Source organism: Zonotrichia leucophrys, chromosome 5 (assembly GCF_028769735.1).
Source record: "Zonotrichia leucophrys gambelii isolate GWCS_2022_RI chromosome 5, RI_Zleu_2.0, whole genome shotgun sequence".
Classification (NCBI taxonomy): Eukaryota; Metazoa; Chordata; class Aves; order Passeriformes; family Passerellidae; genus Zonotrichia; species Zonotrichia leucophrys.
In genome coordinates, this window is record NC_088175.1 from 44432222 (window position 1) to 44447861 (window position 15640).

The following is a 15640-nucleotide window of genomic DNA, read 5'->3' on the forward strand; positions in this document are numbered from 1 at the left end:
CTTCTTTGAGGAATGGGGTGGTGCATTCCCATACTGTTAAGACTGGACTTGGGGCTTATGAACAATAAATTTTAGCAGCTTTAATCTAAAGAAATTTGGACCCTTTGTCCAAAATGCACAATTTCTCTTCTGCTCCCAACAGTAGATAACCCACAGAGAGGTGAGTTCTCTTCCCACCCCCAGTCCTGGTGTAACAGGGTTTGTGAGGAGCTCACAGGCACTGTGGGGATCACTTGGAGGTGGTCACTGGAGCCTTTTGTTTCCCCCTGCCCATGACCCCAGGGCAGCTGGCAGTGGGAGTTGGTGAGGCAGTGCGTGCCTGCTCTGGATGAGGGCAGGCACATCTCTTTTGCTCTGCTGTTATTTGGATGGCAGGGACTCTCACAGGGAACCCCTGCAGCAAACCCAGTCTCAACGATGGGTGTTATTTCCCTGGGACCGAGGGACACCAAACACACACACACACACACAAATTAAATTAATTGTCTCCAAATATACGCTGTGTTTCCCTGTACATTTTGTAACATCATTCAGAGATCCCTTGGATTTAGAAACTAGCTGTATTTCATTGGATTTTATCTCAAATGGCAGCATTGACAGATATTTCATAATTACGTCAAGACTCTATCTTTTGTTGACTTCTTGCCAAAGGAGTGAAAGGCTTCCTACCTTTCTACTGTGGCTGCATGTGCATCTCAGCAGTAGTGAGAGCAGATTTATGTAAGCAGCAGAGAAATTGAAGATCTTTTCATATCACATGTATTTGTTCATTTAAAAATAATTTTAAATCACCGAGTATCGCATTTTACTTTATATAGCTTTAACAAAGCTACTGCCATCAGAAAGGCAGAAATAGGCAGTATCCTAAAGCTCTTAATATTTTGGTGCTTTTGTCTCTACATAAAACGGGCACAATCCTGTTGCTCCCCCTTCACCTCCTGCTCCATGTTATTAACTTCTCATGTTGAAGGTTCTTCCCTTTAAGGAAAATAAACTCAGGTGTTTAGGGAAGATCATTGAAAAACATTTACACATGCTAAACACTGTGAATTTGTTGTTATATAAATTCATGGCTTCAAATTCTTGAAAGTTATAGATACAATTACATGTTTTGAAATTTTATTTTTGGTTCCTTTATGGGCTGAATATGAACATATAAAATGCATCAAACATAAATGCCCTAAACTCTGGCAATTCTGTTTCTGCTAAATTGCTCATGCAGCTGTTATTTACATGTACAAATCTGAGTTTTGTGATCATCGAAAGCAATTCTACTCTGCTTGTGATATTATTTCTGCATGCCAGGTAGTGCATTAGAATTTTTATCTAACTAAAGAGATAAATACCTACATACATAATTGCATGGGTGCGAAGTTTTGGCTGAAATTAAAGGGTGTGTAAAAGCTGAGGATATGGTATTTTATATTTCCATAAAATAAACATCTATGAGAAATATATTGCAGAAAAGATAGAATTAATTATTTTTTAAGCATGTTGTTCTGATTCAGAAGGCATTCAGGTATGTGCTTAACTTTACTTTATTAGCACTACCAGCAGCTATAATGTTAAGCAAATGTCTAAAGGTTTGAAATATCAAGGATTTTGTTTTATTATCTTTAGCATAAAAAGATGTTAACATTTCATATTAAAAACAAAAAAAACTTGCCTAGAAGTGTGAGGGATAATGTGTTTATTGGAGGTGGTGAAATATAAAATTGAACTTTATTTGAAGAAGAATCAAATAATTGTTCTTGTTGGCATGCTCGTTTTCTTTGTTTTATTTTCATTTTGACATTGTATAATTTTTCTTTTCCAAATGCACAGTCTATTTTAAACCTTTCCCTATATTCTAGGGTGAACTGTATTTAAACAGAATTAATCATCACCTGAGTTCTTCGCAAAAGACTTGTGGTTTATGTTCATCTAAATTTGTAGTAATTTTATTCCTTTCTCCTATTTTAACATTTCCTATTTTTATGAAGCAATTTCTGAAAACTTTTTAATTCACTTCTGTATATTGACATGAATTTTTTCAAAAGTAGAAGCATTAACACGTTCTAAATTGTTAATTTTTTTTTTCCTTGGGCAAAAAGGAATCAGGTATGCATGCTGATTAACACACTCCAGTCATTAACATGTGATTATGTGGGCTGCATATTGAGCACCTGCCAAAAGATAAAATCCAGCACTTTACTACATCTGTGCAAGGACTTTTTGCATTTCTTTTGTACTTTGACAGCTCAAGAAAAAACAGACTTTGGTATCTTTGTTCAGCATAATAAAACTGTGTACATAAAATATCTTCATGGAGGAAGGAAAGATACTACATATATTTATTTTAATCTTTGAGGCCATGAAAAACCTAGGGACTGAGACTTACACAGCACCAAGTGTAATATGAATCTCCTAATGTACTGTATCACTGACATTCATATACAGTTTACAACATTCCTGCATGTTTATAAGGATTATCTGTTCTGGGATTCAGCCAATGTTATTGTAATTCATGGCAATTTTATGTGATACCTTTATGTCTCATAAATTTCTTGTTTTTATTTCAATCTTCCAAATGTTTCATCAGTGTTTACCTTAAAGAAATACAAGTACTCTATGCAGCAGGCTGGTTTCCTGCATGCATTCCTCTGCAAAAGCTGAAAGGGGGACATAAAGCATGAACTACATGTCATGTAACTATATACAGAGGAGGATTTTCATGTGCATTCGATATTGCTAAGAACATAAAGACAAATTTTATTTTTATATTTACAATAGATCTACTTATAAGCTGGACAATTAATATGACCTAATAGGGACAAGTTGGATATATACAAAGTGGTCTGGAATATCCAAGCCACACAATCCTTGTTTTATTTGGCAACTTCTGATAAGCATGCATCACAAAATACGTGTCTTTATTTACCCAAGAGGTAAACAATGCTGATCAGCTGGGACTGATCACAATGCTTCTTTAGTTTCAGTTTAGATGAAAATGTAAGTCTAAATAATAATTTTGTAAATGCTTGTCCATTACTTTTTCCTTAATAAGAGCGTTTAACCAAAGTGCAGGGCATAAAGTCGCAATATTGTTGTGATTTATTTCCAAATGTAAACACAGGGAGTTAGGACAGATGGTATTTGGATAATTAAGGAAATCCTTAGCATCTAACTCTTACAAAAGCACATGAGTTTGAGTATCATTTGTGGGTGAGTTGACTGCCATATAGAACTGATCTGTCATTGTATTTAAAAATTTTGGGGTGTTTTTCTGTTGTGGAATGGAACAAAGTGCCTGTCAACGTGTTTCAAATTGCTGCTCGTTTGTAAAGAGAAGGTTTTGAATCACAAAGCTGAAAAATTGTAACCTTCTGAAATCTGTGTACCCAATGTTGGTTTGCTCCAACACCTGAGCAGGAAGGGATTGTTGCAGTTAAGCAGTATAATATAAAATATAATATATTTTACATAAGACAAAATGTCCCTGCCCATGCCTTCCAAACAGACAGCTGATTTTGCAGTGGCCTCTTTATAAGACCATACTTAGATTATATGTGCTTGATTATTATGACAGCTCATTTTCAAACCTTTGATCTAAAGTTATTTTCCTTTTTAATTTTTTTTTTAAAATTCTCAATTTAACATAGTATTTCTTGGCTTAGAGCTTACTGTTTTGTTGATTCTTCTTGAGTTTTTTAGATGTGTATAAAAGATGGAATACAAACCCTTTAGAGATTGTGTTCAGCCTATACTTCAACAGTGAAGTCAGTATAAGTTTTATCAGAGTAAATGCTGAGTAAAAGACTTGAAGCTTTATTCCATTACTTGCCATTTGCCCTCCCACTAGCATAATTTGCTGAGACTTAACAAATTATGTTCTCTCAATAGCTCATAGCAGTCATTCTCAAGCCTTGGATTTAAATAAATCTTTCTTAATAAAACTTTTGTGTTTTTTTCTTAATCAGATGAGAATTGGAAATGATCACTTAGATTTTTAATTTATTTTAATTCTATTTAATTAAATTCCTCAAAATGGGAAACCATATTTAATGTAGTGATTGGAAATGATTTTGTAAACATTTGCTTTCATTATATGTTAACTCCAGACTAGTTCCAAGTGCCAGCATGCCTCTAGTACTTGGAATCAAAACCACTCTGGATATCCAACTTTCCTGGGGTGTTTACATGTGTCCCATTCAATGCAGAGACAGATAAATATCCCTTTATAACAGAAAAGCCTCATCCACATGGAAATAAGCAATTCAGCTAACACATTTTATGTTAGTAATATTTGCTTTCTACTTCTTGGCCATTCATCCTGTGATTTCAGTTGAACTCTTACAGAAACAGTTTTCTCTCTGGCTATTAAGTGGGATTGCAGTCGTCAACTTTCAATCAAAGTTGATCACAGTTATTATCAAATTGCTAACTAACACTGTGACCTTGATTTCGTGCAGCCCTCAGTTTCATTTCACAAGGTTTCCTCTTTTCTCACCTTCTGAGAGCTCCAGAGGATCCCCCCTCCCGACGTGAAACGTAAATGCTGCCATTGAAATCCGCAGCCCTGCGCACTTCCCCCTGTTTAAGACTCCTGACAAGAGAATCCAGCTCACCAGGCTGTGGGTCTGTCCTTAACCCTTAGGAGGACACCAAACAGAGATCTTTTCCCAAGCCATATTTCCATCCATGATTGTGGTGTCCCTAAACTGAGATGTTGCATCTCAGCCCCCAAATACAGCTCCTTGTATTTTGTACCTTGGCTATTTGGAGGAAGGAGAAAGAGTACTGAATTGTCTTTTTAGCCTGTAATCTCTCACCAATAGAGCTGTAATTTTGTGTCTGATTGCTCTATTTTGGAAGTGAAAAGACTTCAGAGAAGGTGGCCAAGTTGGCTCATGATTCAGCTTGCAGGTATTTCTATAGATATTGGCTTCCCAATATAATATAAAAAATACTGGGTCAGCCATCAATACCTTTATTTTTGTCATTTTCAGCAGTACTCTCATTTATCCTGTTAAAACCAGTGGGAGCACCGATGGAAAATGAGCTACTTAAACTTTTTCAATCTAAATACAAAAGAAAAATTTTTTACACTAACAAGAAAATTATTATTATTTGCTCAATCCCTTTTCAGTGGAAACATCTAAGAGCCTATAAGGCTTTTCCTTTCTTTATACAGAAACCATCAGCTATCTTTCTGAAGAATATAACCCATGTAACTTGTGAAATTTAGTGAATGCACTTGCTATAAATTAATTTTCTCAGAGTAAGAGGCCTGCTGAACTATCTTTACATATTATCTTAATGTAACAGTTTTAAAGGAATTACTGTGGTGTGTGAAGAAAATACCATGTGTGTAGTCACAGAGTCCCTGTTTTTATTTTTGCCAAGTTGTTTGTAATTATTCAGAATTGTTCCTGCCATTCCCAAAGCTTGAGCCATTCACAGCAACTCTAAAAGAAGTGGCCAACAGGTCACTTGTTTACACCAGGCAGCCTGGAAAGCTGGTAAGACTAAGGAAAATGTTGTTGACCACAAACATTCCAAGAAAATTTGAGGTTGGTTAAAGTATATTGTCCCTCCAGCATGAAAAAGTCCAAGGATAGACCTAGGAAAGCTTTTCCCATGTTGTGCTGGAGCTCTTCATGTTGTTTTCCAATTGACATGCAATAAAGGTGGAGGTTTTATTAAAAGTCAAGTATGATTTCATGCAGAGGCTATCTATCCCTGAATGAGTCATCCATAGGGTTTTAGTGTCCATACCTTGTTACTTTGGGTTTTCTGTATTTTGTGCATTCTCTATTTATTGTACTTTTTTCTTAATTTTTTATGTTATGATCTAACCTTTGGCTCTTAACAGAAAAGTTTTATAATGTGTTTTGACCAATTTTTTTAGAGGACCAAAAATGTTTTGGAATAGGCCTATCTAATTGGTGTTGTGGACCCGAGTGTTATCCCTGTGCAGTCCCTTTATGCGTTCTGCCACAGGCATAAACAGTTCTACAATTATCCAGTATTGTTGTGTAAGTGGGAGAGTAGTTTTATAAATCCAACAAAACCAGAGTGGGATCCTGAAGAAGCATGCCCTCTGTTAAACATTTTATCCCTAGACTAAATGTTTGCTATTTATCTGATTGTATTTTCCATATTTCCTCCCACCTTGACTGGAAATCAGTGAAATCAGTGAGAGTAGCACACCATGAAAAGTGTACCTTTCAAAGGGAAATGTCATGTGTTGAAGACATTATTTCAAGTTTAGACTTAAAGTACCATTTTTACACAAATACACGAATCTTAAACTTGAGAATCCAGTGATATGTCCCTTGTCTAGTGTATTATGGAGCTACTGGATCAATTTGGGCACCAGATTGTGTCCACATGCATTAAATGGATATTCACATTAGTCGTATTTAATTATTAATTTTCTTATTTTAATCTGTGATGCTGAGAAAAGTTGACTTGCATAGAAAATTTTCATCGGTGCTGATGGATTTCTCATTTGGATTTTGCAAAGTGTAAACATTTGGGTTGATCTTGGCTAGGTACTTTACTTGTATTTACTTCCTCTTCCATGATCTTGGAAAATACATGAAAAAAACCCTAACTAGCATCCTCTCTTTTCTCTCTTCAGATCAAACAAAGAGGGAATTCCTCATTCTGTAAAAGGTGGCATCAAAAAACTCATTAAGGATAAGAGATGTGTTTTTATTGAATTGTTCCACATTCATGCTCAAAAGGACCAAGTTCTCTTTTCCTAACCATGAATTCATGGACTTGTTCTAATTTAGGAAGCATGGTGGTCCTTTTCCATCTGAGCTCCAGACTTTCTAGGGAAAGTGCTTTATGCATTAGAGCAAGAGGACCAAGAAACCATTTGCAGAGGTGATATCCCTCTTGTTTCAGACAGCACACACAATCCACTAGACTTTGCAGAGGACACCTGGATATATTAGGAGGGTCTCTGTCTGCTGCTCATGATTGTCAATGCAAATTAATTTTTGATAGCCAGGTCTGCATCTGATGTATGTGATAGTTGCACTTTTGGTCTTGCAGTGGGTGAGGTGCTGGGACAAGCCTGACGTGCCACGACAAGTGGTCTGCAAAAGGTTATAAGGTCCATCATGGAAATTAAAATCCTTGCTAAATTTACTACATTTACTTCATTTTCAAGAAGCTGAATGCTGCAGTAGCAACTTCCTGTCATGTACAGTTGAGTTAATTTTCTAGAGTAAAAAATAACAGGAATGTTTCCCTTGCCCCCTTGTGTTTTGGTCTGTCTGGTTAGCCATTAATGTGAGGTCAATAAAACCTGCTCTAAGTGCCCAGGCCTAAATAGAACCAGAAATATTACAAATGTATTTTCTGTTTTATTTTTATTCTACGTTTTAATTATCCACAAAACTGGCAATATAGAATAGTTCATTAATTGGACAAACCTCATACTTGCAAAGGCAGTCATTCTGCCTCGCTTCCATAAATCTGCTTCATTTGTGTGGAGTTTAAACTTGTCACGTTTCCCTTGTCAATATTACAGTCTTTTGGACAAGAAAAAGAAGGGTGAATGTGCTGCCTGATGGAGGCAGGACTAGGAGAGTCTTTCCTTACAGCAAAGGAACATTGTGCTGGACCATGTATGCATCCAGACAGGGAACAGGAGACGTTATCAGGAGGAAGAACATTCCATTATTCCTACTTACTCCACAGATTTGCCTTATCTTCTTGTTTCCGGCCCAAACAATAGATTTAGTGTTCCTTGCTGAGAGCATGAAACCCCTGCGTTGAGCCTGATGGATGTGCTTCATGTACTGTAAGAGGATGTTGCTCTCTTGAAAAAAAAACCACCTCTAAAATGACTAAGTTGTTCTTGTACTATCCTCAGAGGTGAAAGTGTCAGAGTATGTAGTATTAATTCTTCATTGAGGAAAGGGATTATGGAAAGTCAGGCTTTACATCTGAAAAATATTAAAGATGCTCTTTCCATCTCCATTGTAAGAAAAATTCAAAGTAGTTTTTCTTACAAAGAGTTAAATGTATGAAATGCCTTCCATTTCGAAGGCAGCTAAATAAGTTAATCTCTGTACCTGGTCTAATACTGTTCTCTGTGGTGTTTGATTCTTCAGTGAAAACTTAGTTAATGTTTATTTGCTAAAAATACAAAGATAAAATTTTTGTTCCATGTCACCTCTCTCTCTGTTTGTGCCTGTGAAACCTCTGTCACTCCTACTGTGTTGATGAGGGGCTGCTACCAGTGGGCTGAGATATAGTGTCTTCTGATTTCCTGTCTTAGTGAATAAATACATTTGCAACATCCCTAGCAAGTGCTGCCTCCTTCTCCAGTGATGGTGGCAGTGCTGTGCTGGTCACAGACCGCTGTGCTTGAGGATGATGTGTCACCACCTCCTCCTGCACAGTCCCCAGCCCCGAGTCACCCAGCTTGTCCTCGTGGGTCTTGCTCCTCCTGTTACACTGCACAGCTACTTAATCTGTTCCAGACTGAGGCAAAGATTTGTGTCTTGTGTTGTAGCTGATAGTTAATGCTTTCTAGCCTTTCTTCAGTGCTCTGAAGATTGGTATTTTCAGCTCATAAAGTAGCAGGAATATTATTGTTATGGGGAACACTGCGCTTTGCGAGAATGTTTCTTGACAAGACTATTAATTAGCATCTTAATATTTAAATCTATTGCCACTGTAATTCCTCTTAAATCTTAAAAAAAGTATGTTTCATGGAATCTAATATACACACTGACATTTCCAGGCATACCATAAAGAAACATTAAAAAATCAATAGCTTTTTGCCCAAAATATTTAACACTCCTAGCCTGTAATTATTAAAAATTAAAATAGAAGAGTAATTTTGGAAAGGAAAGTGTGTGAGAAATTCTTGTGGCTGAGTTTTTGAGGACAAATCCAAGAACAACTTCTCTTTTTAGCTGAAATTGTGAAAACAGAGATGCAGTGAATGTTGCAAGCATGACTGGGAGAATGACAAGTCTGAGCCAGAGAAGTTCAGGAAGGGCTTCACTGTTGGATGATATCACAAAATTGAGGAGAGCTGTCATTACTCATTGCTTTTTGATACCTTTTTTTTTTTTTAATAATTTTTGCTCAAATAAGCATGTTCTATTGATAAGGGAGATGGATGCTTTTTGCTTCTCTGTTTTTGACTGTATAACACCTCATACACGTGGTCTTGGTACCTGTGTATTGGCATACCTGGTGTTGCCACAACTTCATTTCCTTGCTCATTCTTGCCTATGTTGTCCTGAAAATAAGATCTCCTTTTGTTTGTTAGAAACATTGTAACATTCACTCTTTAAGAAAAATTTACATTTAATTTAAAGGGCAGTGAATGTGCATGGATACATACATACCATTAACCTTACTTAATTGTGAAGTAGATTCTTTCCTCCTCGATCATTGTTGGCCTCACACTTTCTCTAGCTTTAAAGTTATGCTGTTTTCCATTAGCTGAGGATTTATCCAGGAATAATTTGTCCTTGCTTGTACTTTCTTCCTTACTGCTATATATATTGTCCTTACTTAAGGAACTAAAGAAAACTGTAAAAGCCTAACACATCCATTGTTAAAAAGTGTTGAAATGGCTTTTTACTGACGAGGGAAATCCTTGATGAAGATTACCTCAGGCATGAAGTATGAATGTTAGAAACATGGAGAGCACTGGACTTGGGGACAAAAGTGCCTATGTAAAGCACTGAAACAAAAAAAATTAAAATAATAACACTCGGTTTATAAACTGAAGGATACATGTGGGTTTGTTGTTATTGCAAATAATGCTGTCATCTTTTGCCCGCCTGAGATCCTTCTGCCACGAGAGAAGAGCTCATGTTTTGACTTTGCTTTGTTTCTTTGCAGGAGTCAGAGAGTAATAAGTTATGTTCCCTGTATTCCTTCCGAAATACCTCTACCTCACCAAACAAGCCCGACGAAGGAGGTCGCGACCGCAGCGAGCTAATGACCAGTGTTAACTTCGGGACGCCCGAGCGCCGCAAGGGAAGCCTAGCAGATGTGGTGGACACACTGAAGCAGAAGAAACTAGAAGAAATGACCAGGACTGAGCAAGAAGGTATGTGCTGGATAAGATTGATGCAGTTTCCCCACCCCCCAAGTCCTGTAGTTTTTATGGCATAAAGGATGTGTTGGGTATCGAGGGCCGTAAAACTGCATAATTGGCAAAGGCTAGGATAAAGTTATTCACAGGTCTCCATGGCAATGGTAGTTTGAGATCCATTAGGGATTTTAGACAAATATGCCAGTTTTTAAAAACTTTTAAAACTGACTTGGTTGTGAGTCAAAGCAAGAATGTTGGATTTGGTGAAAACTCTACTCTTACTTGAAAGGTTATGATGAATTCTTAACTGGCTGTGGACTTGTGAGGGATATTCTTCAGTTGTATTTGTTCTCTTTCTTTTAAAAGACAAATGTTTATTTTTAACAATAAGAATGAATAAAACATGAGCTGGTTTGTTTTGCCTTAAAAATTCTCATCTTTCATCACTTTAAGAACCCAGCATCTGTAACTAGGAGAATGGGAAACATTTTAAGTGTAAAAGTACATAGTTCTGACCTATATAGCTAGAATTACAGGGGAATAAATATCTTTTTTTTTTTTTCCTCCAGTCTCCTCAGATTTTGTTACAAGTATTAAAACAGAGATAAAAATGAGGACAAATCTTTGAGTGCTAAGGCAGTTTATGTAGACAGTCCTTATTCAGATACTTTCATTGACTTTGCAAAGATTCAAAGATTTTGGGCCATGGTAGGAAACAAATAGAATTGGAGAGTGAGTTTATCAGTGTATGTGTGCACACAGGGGCCATCGTGACAATTTCTGCCCTTGGTAAGTAGAATGAAGGCTTACTTGGTTCTGCAACAATACCTTTTAATCTGTGAGCTCATACACGAGTTTGAATCAGCGAAGTTGTGAGAGCAGGAGGCTCTGAAATAGAAAAACAGGTGCGGAGGCATCTGTGTGGATTCTCTTAGATATTTTACCAGTTCAGTTTTGTGGCATTAAAAATAACCCAGGAAGAATATTTATAATGTAGTAGAGCCAAAAGACAGTAGGTTCTTTTCTTCTTTTTTTCTTTTAAATAGGAATGAGCTCAGAATTATTTTACCTCCTCAACTTCATTATATGGTCACAGTGCACTTCAAACATTGCACTTTAAGTTCCCTCGGCCTCATGTAGCAATGCATATTTCAATTAAAACTGAAGCTGATACAATAATATATTTAAATATGGGATAAAATCATGTAGTGATGGAAGTAGGCTTCCAAATTTCTTGGCATAATTGTTAAATGCCAGTGTGTTCTATAGGTGTCCTTTCTGAAGCTGGTGAAACATCTCTAAAGAGAGAATGTCCCAGATTCTTTACTACCATCTGTCTGTTTTCAGCTGTAAAGATCACTCTTTTAAAAATTGCTTTCTTAGGTTTGGTGGCTAGGCTAGGAAAACTATTTTAAAGATTACTTTGGCAAAGTTGTTTTCTGCAGTCGGTAGCAGTCGTTCGACACCCCATGCTAATCAAAGGTCTTGGCTCGTACTTTGCTGCGGGAGTGCTCGAGTTGCTGTTGATTATATTGACACCACAGCCAAGGCTTTTCCAGGAGTGTAATGGATGGTGTGCTAATAAAAATGTGCATCAAAAAAGTTTAAACATAGTATCTGTCTGTAGGGATTCAGGCGTTTCATAGCTTATTTTTGTATGGGTTCTCAAGAATTTTCTGCGCTTCCCCTGTATTGGTATACACTGGTTGTTCTAAGAGTGCAGAGCAGAGAGATCCCTCTCTGAGTCAGAGCCTTCCACACTGTGTTCTCATCAGCTGAAATAAAGGTCGTTTTTGATCCATAAAATAATCTTACCTTTTATGGACCACATTATAATGGAAAGCTATTCTAAAGTCTGCCTGCAAGTTCAAAGGTATTTGACCGTATCTTTGTGTTTAGATTAGGTTTAGATTAGATATTAGGAGACAATTCTTTGCTGCGAGGGTGGTGAGACTCTGGTGCAGGTTGCCCAGAGAAGCAGTGGACACCCCTCCCTGGAAGTGTTTAAGGTCAGGTAGGATGGAGGTCTGAGCAACCTGGTCTGATGCAAAGTGTCTCTGCCTCATCACTGGGGCTGGAATTAGATGATCTTTAAGATCTCTTCCAAGCCAGGCCATTCTGTGATGATTTTATGGTTCTTCATTAAGTTATTTTCCCATTCATCCACCAGTTTCTGCAGGAAAAAAAGTTACTTATGCTTTACAGAAAATAATTAATGAACATCTGACTGGTACCATATAAACTAATGCAGAAAAATAATTAATAGAAAGATTGGAAATTCTTTAGGATGTTACACTTAGCAAGTTCAATGTTTCTAAACTTCTGTGTAGGCCAGGAATATCAAAATTCTTAGAACAGATTTGAATACCCAATTCAGTATTCAGAGGTTTCTCTGAATTTAAAAGAAGTACTCTCCGTACTTGTTTGATTAAAATAAAATGAAATGTTAAAAATAATTACTATTTTAAGATTGAACTTTGTTTTAGCTTTGTGCAGTCAGTTGGAGAAATGAGGTCTGAGATTATGAAATTGTTTTGCCATCTTACAGTGTCTTTAGAACAGCCTAATAATAGCCTGATCACACACTTACCATACATGATGCTCTTTAACATCTATCCTTTGAAATATGTTTCTATGCAGTTCTTTTCTTAAAATAGTATGCAACCAACGCAATTGAGGAGCTCTTTGTGTACTAAGTCCTGCCGTGGCACAAAATTGCTTACCCAAATGGAAAAATACCTGCTGTTTTTTTTAAAAATAGAGAGAATAATATAATGGACTTAATGAATGAAATGGAGAAAAGATATATTTTTACTGTATATTGTGGTGTGGGGGTTTTAGTCCTGCATATCTCCTTTAAATGAGTGTAATAGTTCATGTTACCCTCATTTATAGGGATGACCTCCTTGACCACTGAAGTAGCTGTGGGATTTGGGCAAACACACAGTCATATGTCAGGTAAATTGTAGAGTTAAGTGTGGAGTAAAGAACTCAAGAATTCCAGTCACAGATCTAACCCCCATGCCAACACAATGAAAAGTCTCTTTTAATGTTGTTATAGAGTAACTTTCTGGTCCATCTGTGTCATCTGAATTTGAGAAATACAGGTTTTTGGGGTCAAACACTTAAATACTTTGTGCTATGCACTCAGATATTAGGTGTCTGCTATGCTTGTATATACTCCTTGTTTCTGTTGTACCTCATAACACTGGAAAAGAAATACTGGGAGACTTTATCGTGTCTGAATAGATATATTTAATCAGAGTCCTTTGGCTCCTGAAAATAAGTTGTCTAATGAGAATTTCATCTGAGCAGCTGTGACTGAGGAGGTCAACAGGCATTGCCTAAGAGAATATGGCCCAGCTGGTTAAATCTGGTTGTTGTAGTGATTTAAATGGTCAAGTGCTGCTTGTAATCCAGGACCGTCTGTTTGTAAAGGGAAGAGTGAGTGCTTCAGCATAATGTACAGCTGTTTTAATCTCTCTTTAATAATAGTGCTTCAGCCAGTGTCATGTCTTGTGCATGGTGTGGGAACACGGCTGCCTCACACAGCAATATACCTTAGGTATGTTTTTAGCTTTATTTGTGGTCTGAACACAGATTACCAACGTTGCAGGATAAACAATATATTTTTTGACTTTGTGGTCCAGTGTTTGCAGTTTTTGTACAGTAAGGCACACCCGTGTCTTAATTTGTAATGATTGCAAATGAGAGAATTGATGAGAAAATTGAAAAAGAAAAGAATGCTGCAAATATTTAGAGTTAATTTGAGTATGTAAAGACTTTGCTGACATGTGTTCTCATAAGACAGAAGAGGTCAGAAATGAACAGGTGTCTAATTTAATCAACAACATTAGACTCTAGGGCTTCTTGGATAACTTGGGTATATTCATCTTAGTTATTCTGTGAGTTGAAGGATTGTTTTACTGGCCTTTTTCTTTGGAAGTATCCTACAGTACAATCAAGTATTAAGGCTCTTCACAGCTCAAAATGAAGAATTTCTGTTAGACAGTACGGTCTTATTGCTTCTCTCGTTTTCTATCCCCTTCAAGTAAAACGCTTTTCTTTTTGAATATTGCTCATGTTACTTTTGTGAGGCAGATTTACAGCCCGGGCTGCCCAAATTCTATGCTGAGAATTGGCTCCCAGACAACTATCCTACTGTAGCTCATCATAAGCCTCTCGGAGCAATAATTAGTAGTACACATCTTGTCTGTAGCGAGGAGAGCAGATTTCTCCCTTTCAGATCTGGAATGCTAGGTTGGCAGGTCAGCTGGCACTTCTGAGCTGGAAACTGGGCATGTCATTTCTGCTAAGTGCTAAGCCCTCATTACTCCGGGCCTGGATTCCTAATTCACTTTTGACCTTGATTCAGAGCAATGTATACAGTATCATTTTTCAACCAAGCTCGGTTCACAATTCTAGCACGAGCTTTTTATGAAGTGCCTTCCATTCTTGTTTCCTCCTTGAAGACCATAGTTGAACATTCAGAGATCAAAGATTTCTATGTATGCATGGTAGAATAATGAACATCTATATAAAGAGTAGTATATTCAAAAATTTCCATCTATTCTCTGTCATGTGCACCTGTTTGTACTTTCTCTCTATGGGGGGATATATGGGTGGATATTTAAATTAAAAATTAAGGGTTCACATGTATTATTAATTCTGTATGCAGTAGGAAAAATCTTACTCTGTAGAGGTGGTTTTTCTGATTTTTTGTTATTTTTTTTCTCCAGCTTCATGAGTTAATAATAACTGAACACTTTATGTTATACTGACTTAAAATAGATTAACAATTCCCCTATAAAGCTTTCTATCATTCTAATAATTATATTGGAATATAATATAAGTATATTGAAGTATTGCACACACAAATCCATAAATTTCCTGCTTATTCATTGGGAAGTAAAGAAACTTAAACTTTCACATACTATAAGTGGACATTGGCAAACAATTTGGGTTGCCATTGTTTTATTTGTTTATTTATTAGTTCTGATTGTTTTGGTTCTTTTTTATCAATCTGTGTACATTATATTGTATTAAATGAATGGAGAGTTTCCATTTTATTTTTGTGGCTTTGTTTTAAGCCTGCCACAGCTGAGAACAGAGAGAGTTCAGGCATGAGCACTTGTTTTCTAGTATAGTTTTAAGCACAACCTTTGAGGACCTTACATGTCAGGAGTTTTCTTTGGTGGATCAGTCCTAGAGGTGAACTGCTGACCGTTAGGGTTCAGTGAATGTTTTAAAATGTTTTTAAAGAATTTTTGCACAGATCTAATTCAAGTTATCTGTCTTGTGGTGTGCTGGATACCCACACTTTCCACTGATGAAGGCATGATCCTTGGCTGTCCCAACACACTTGGTGTTTATAGACCCCTGCTCTTTCTTCTTCTTTTTATAATTTTTTTTTTAATGGATAAAGATCTTTGGTTCAAGACTTCAAAAATGTTACTGCATTTTGGTGTTAGGATTATCCAAATTAATAAAAAAAAATTCATCAAATAATGAAATTTGCAAATGGTCACTAGCATTTCTTTTTGGATATGAAAAGCTCACCTTCTTCAAATCCTTTCA

At 36.6% G+C, this 15640-nt stretch overlaps 1 protein-coding gene across 6 annotated transcripts in view; it reads left to right on the top strand.

Moving 5' to 3' along the window:
• SOX6 (SRY-box transcription factor 6) overlaps positions 1-15640 on the top strand; it is a 364152-nt gene that overhangs the window by 140074 nt on the left and 208438 nt on the right. For all 6 annotated transcript variants that reach the window (XM_064714999.1, XM_064715000.1, XM_064714996.1 and 3 more), the window contains one exon: positions 9868-10078. In XM_064714999.1, the coding sequence (XP_064571069.1) occupies positions 9868-10078 (211 nt within the window). The remainder of the gene's footprint in view (positions 1-9867; positions 10079-15640) is intronic.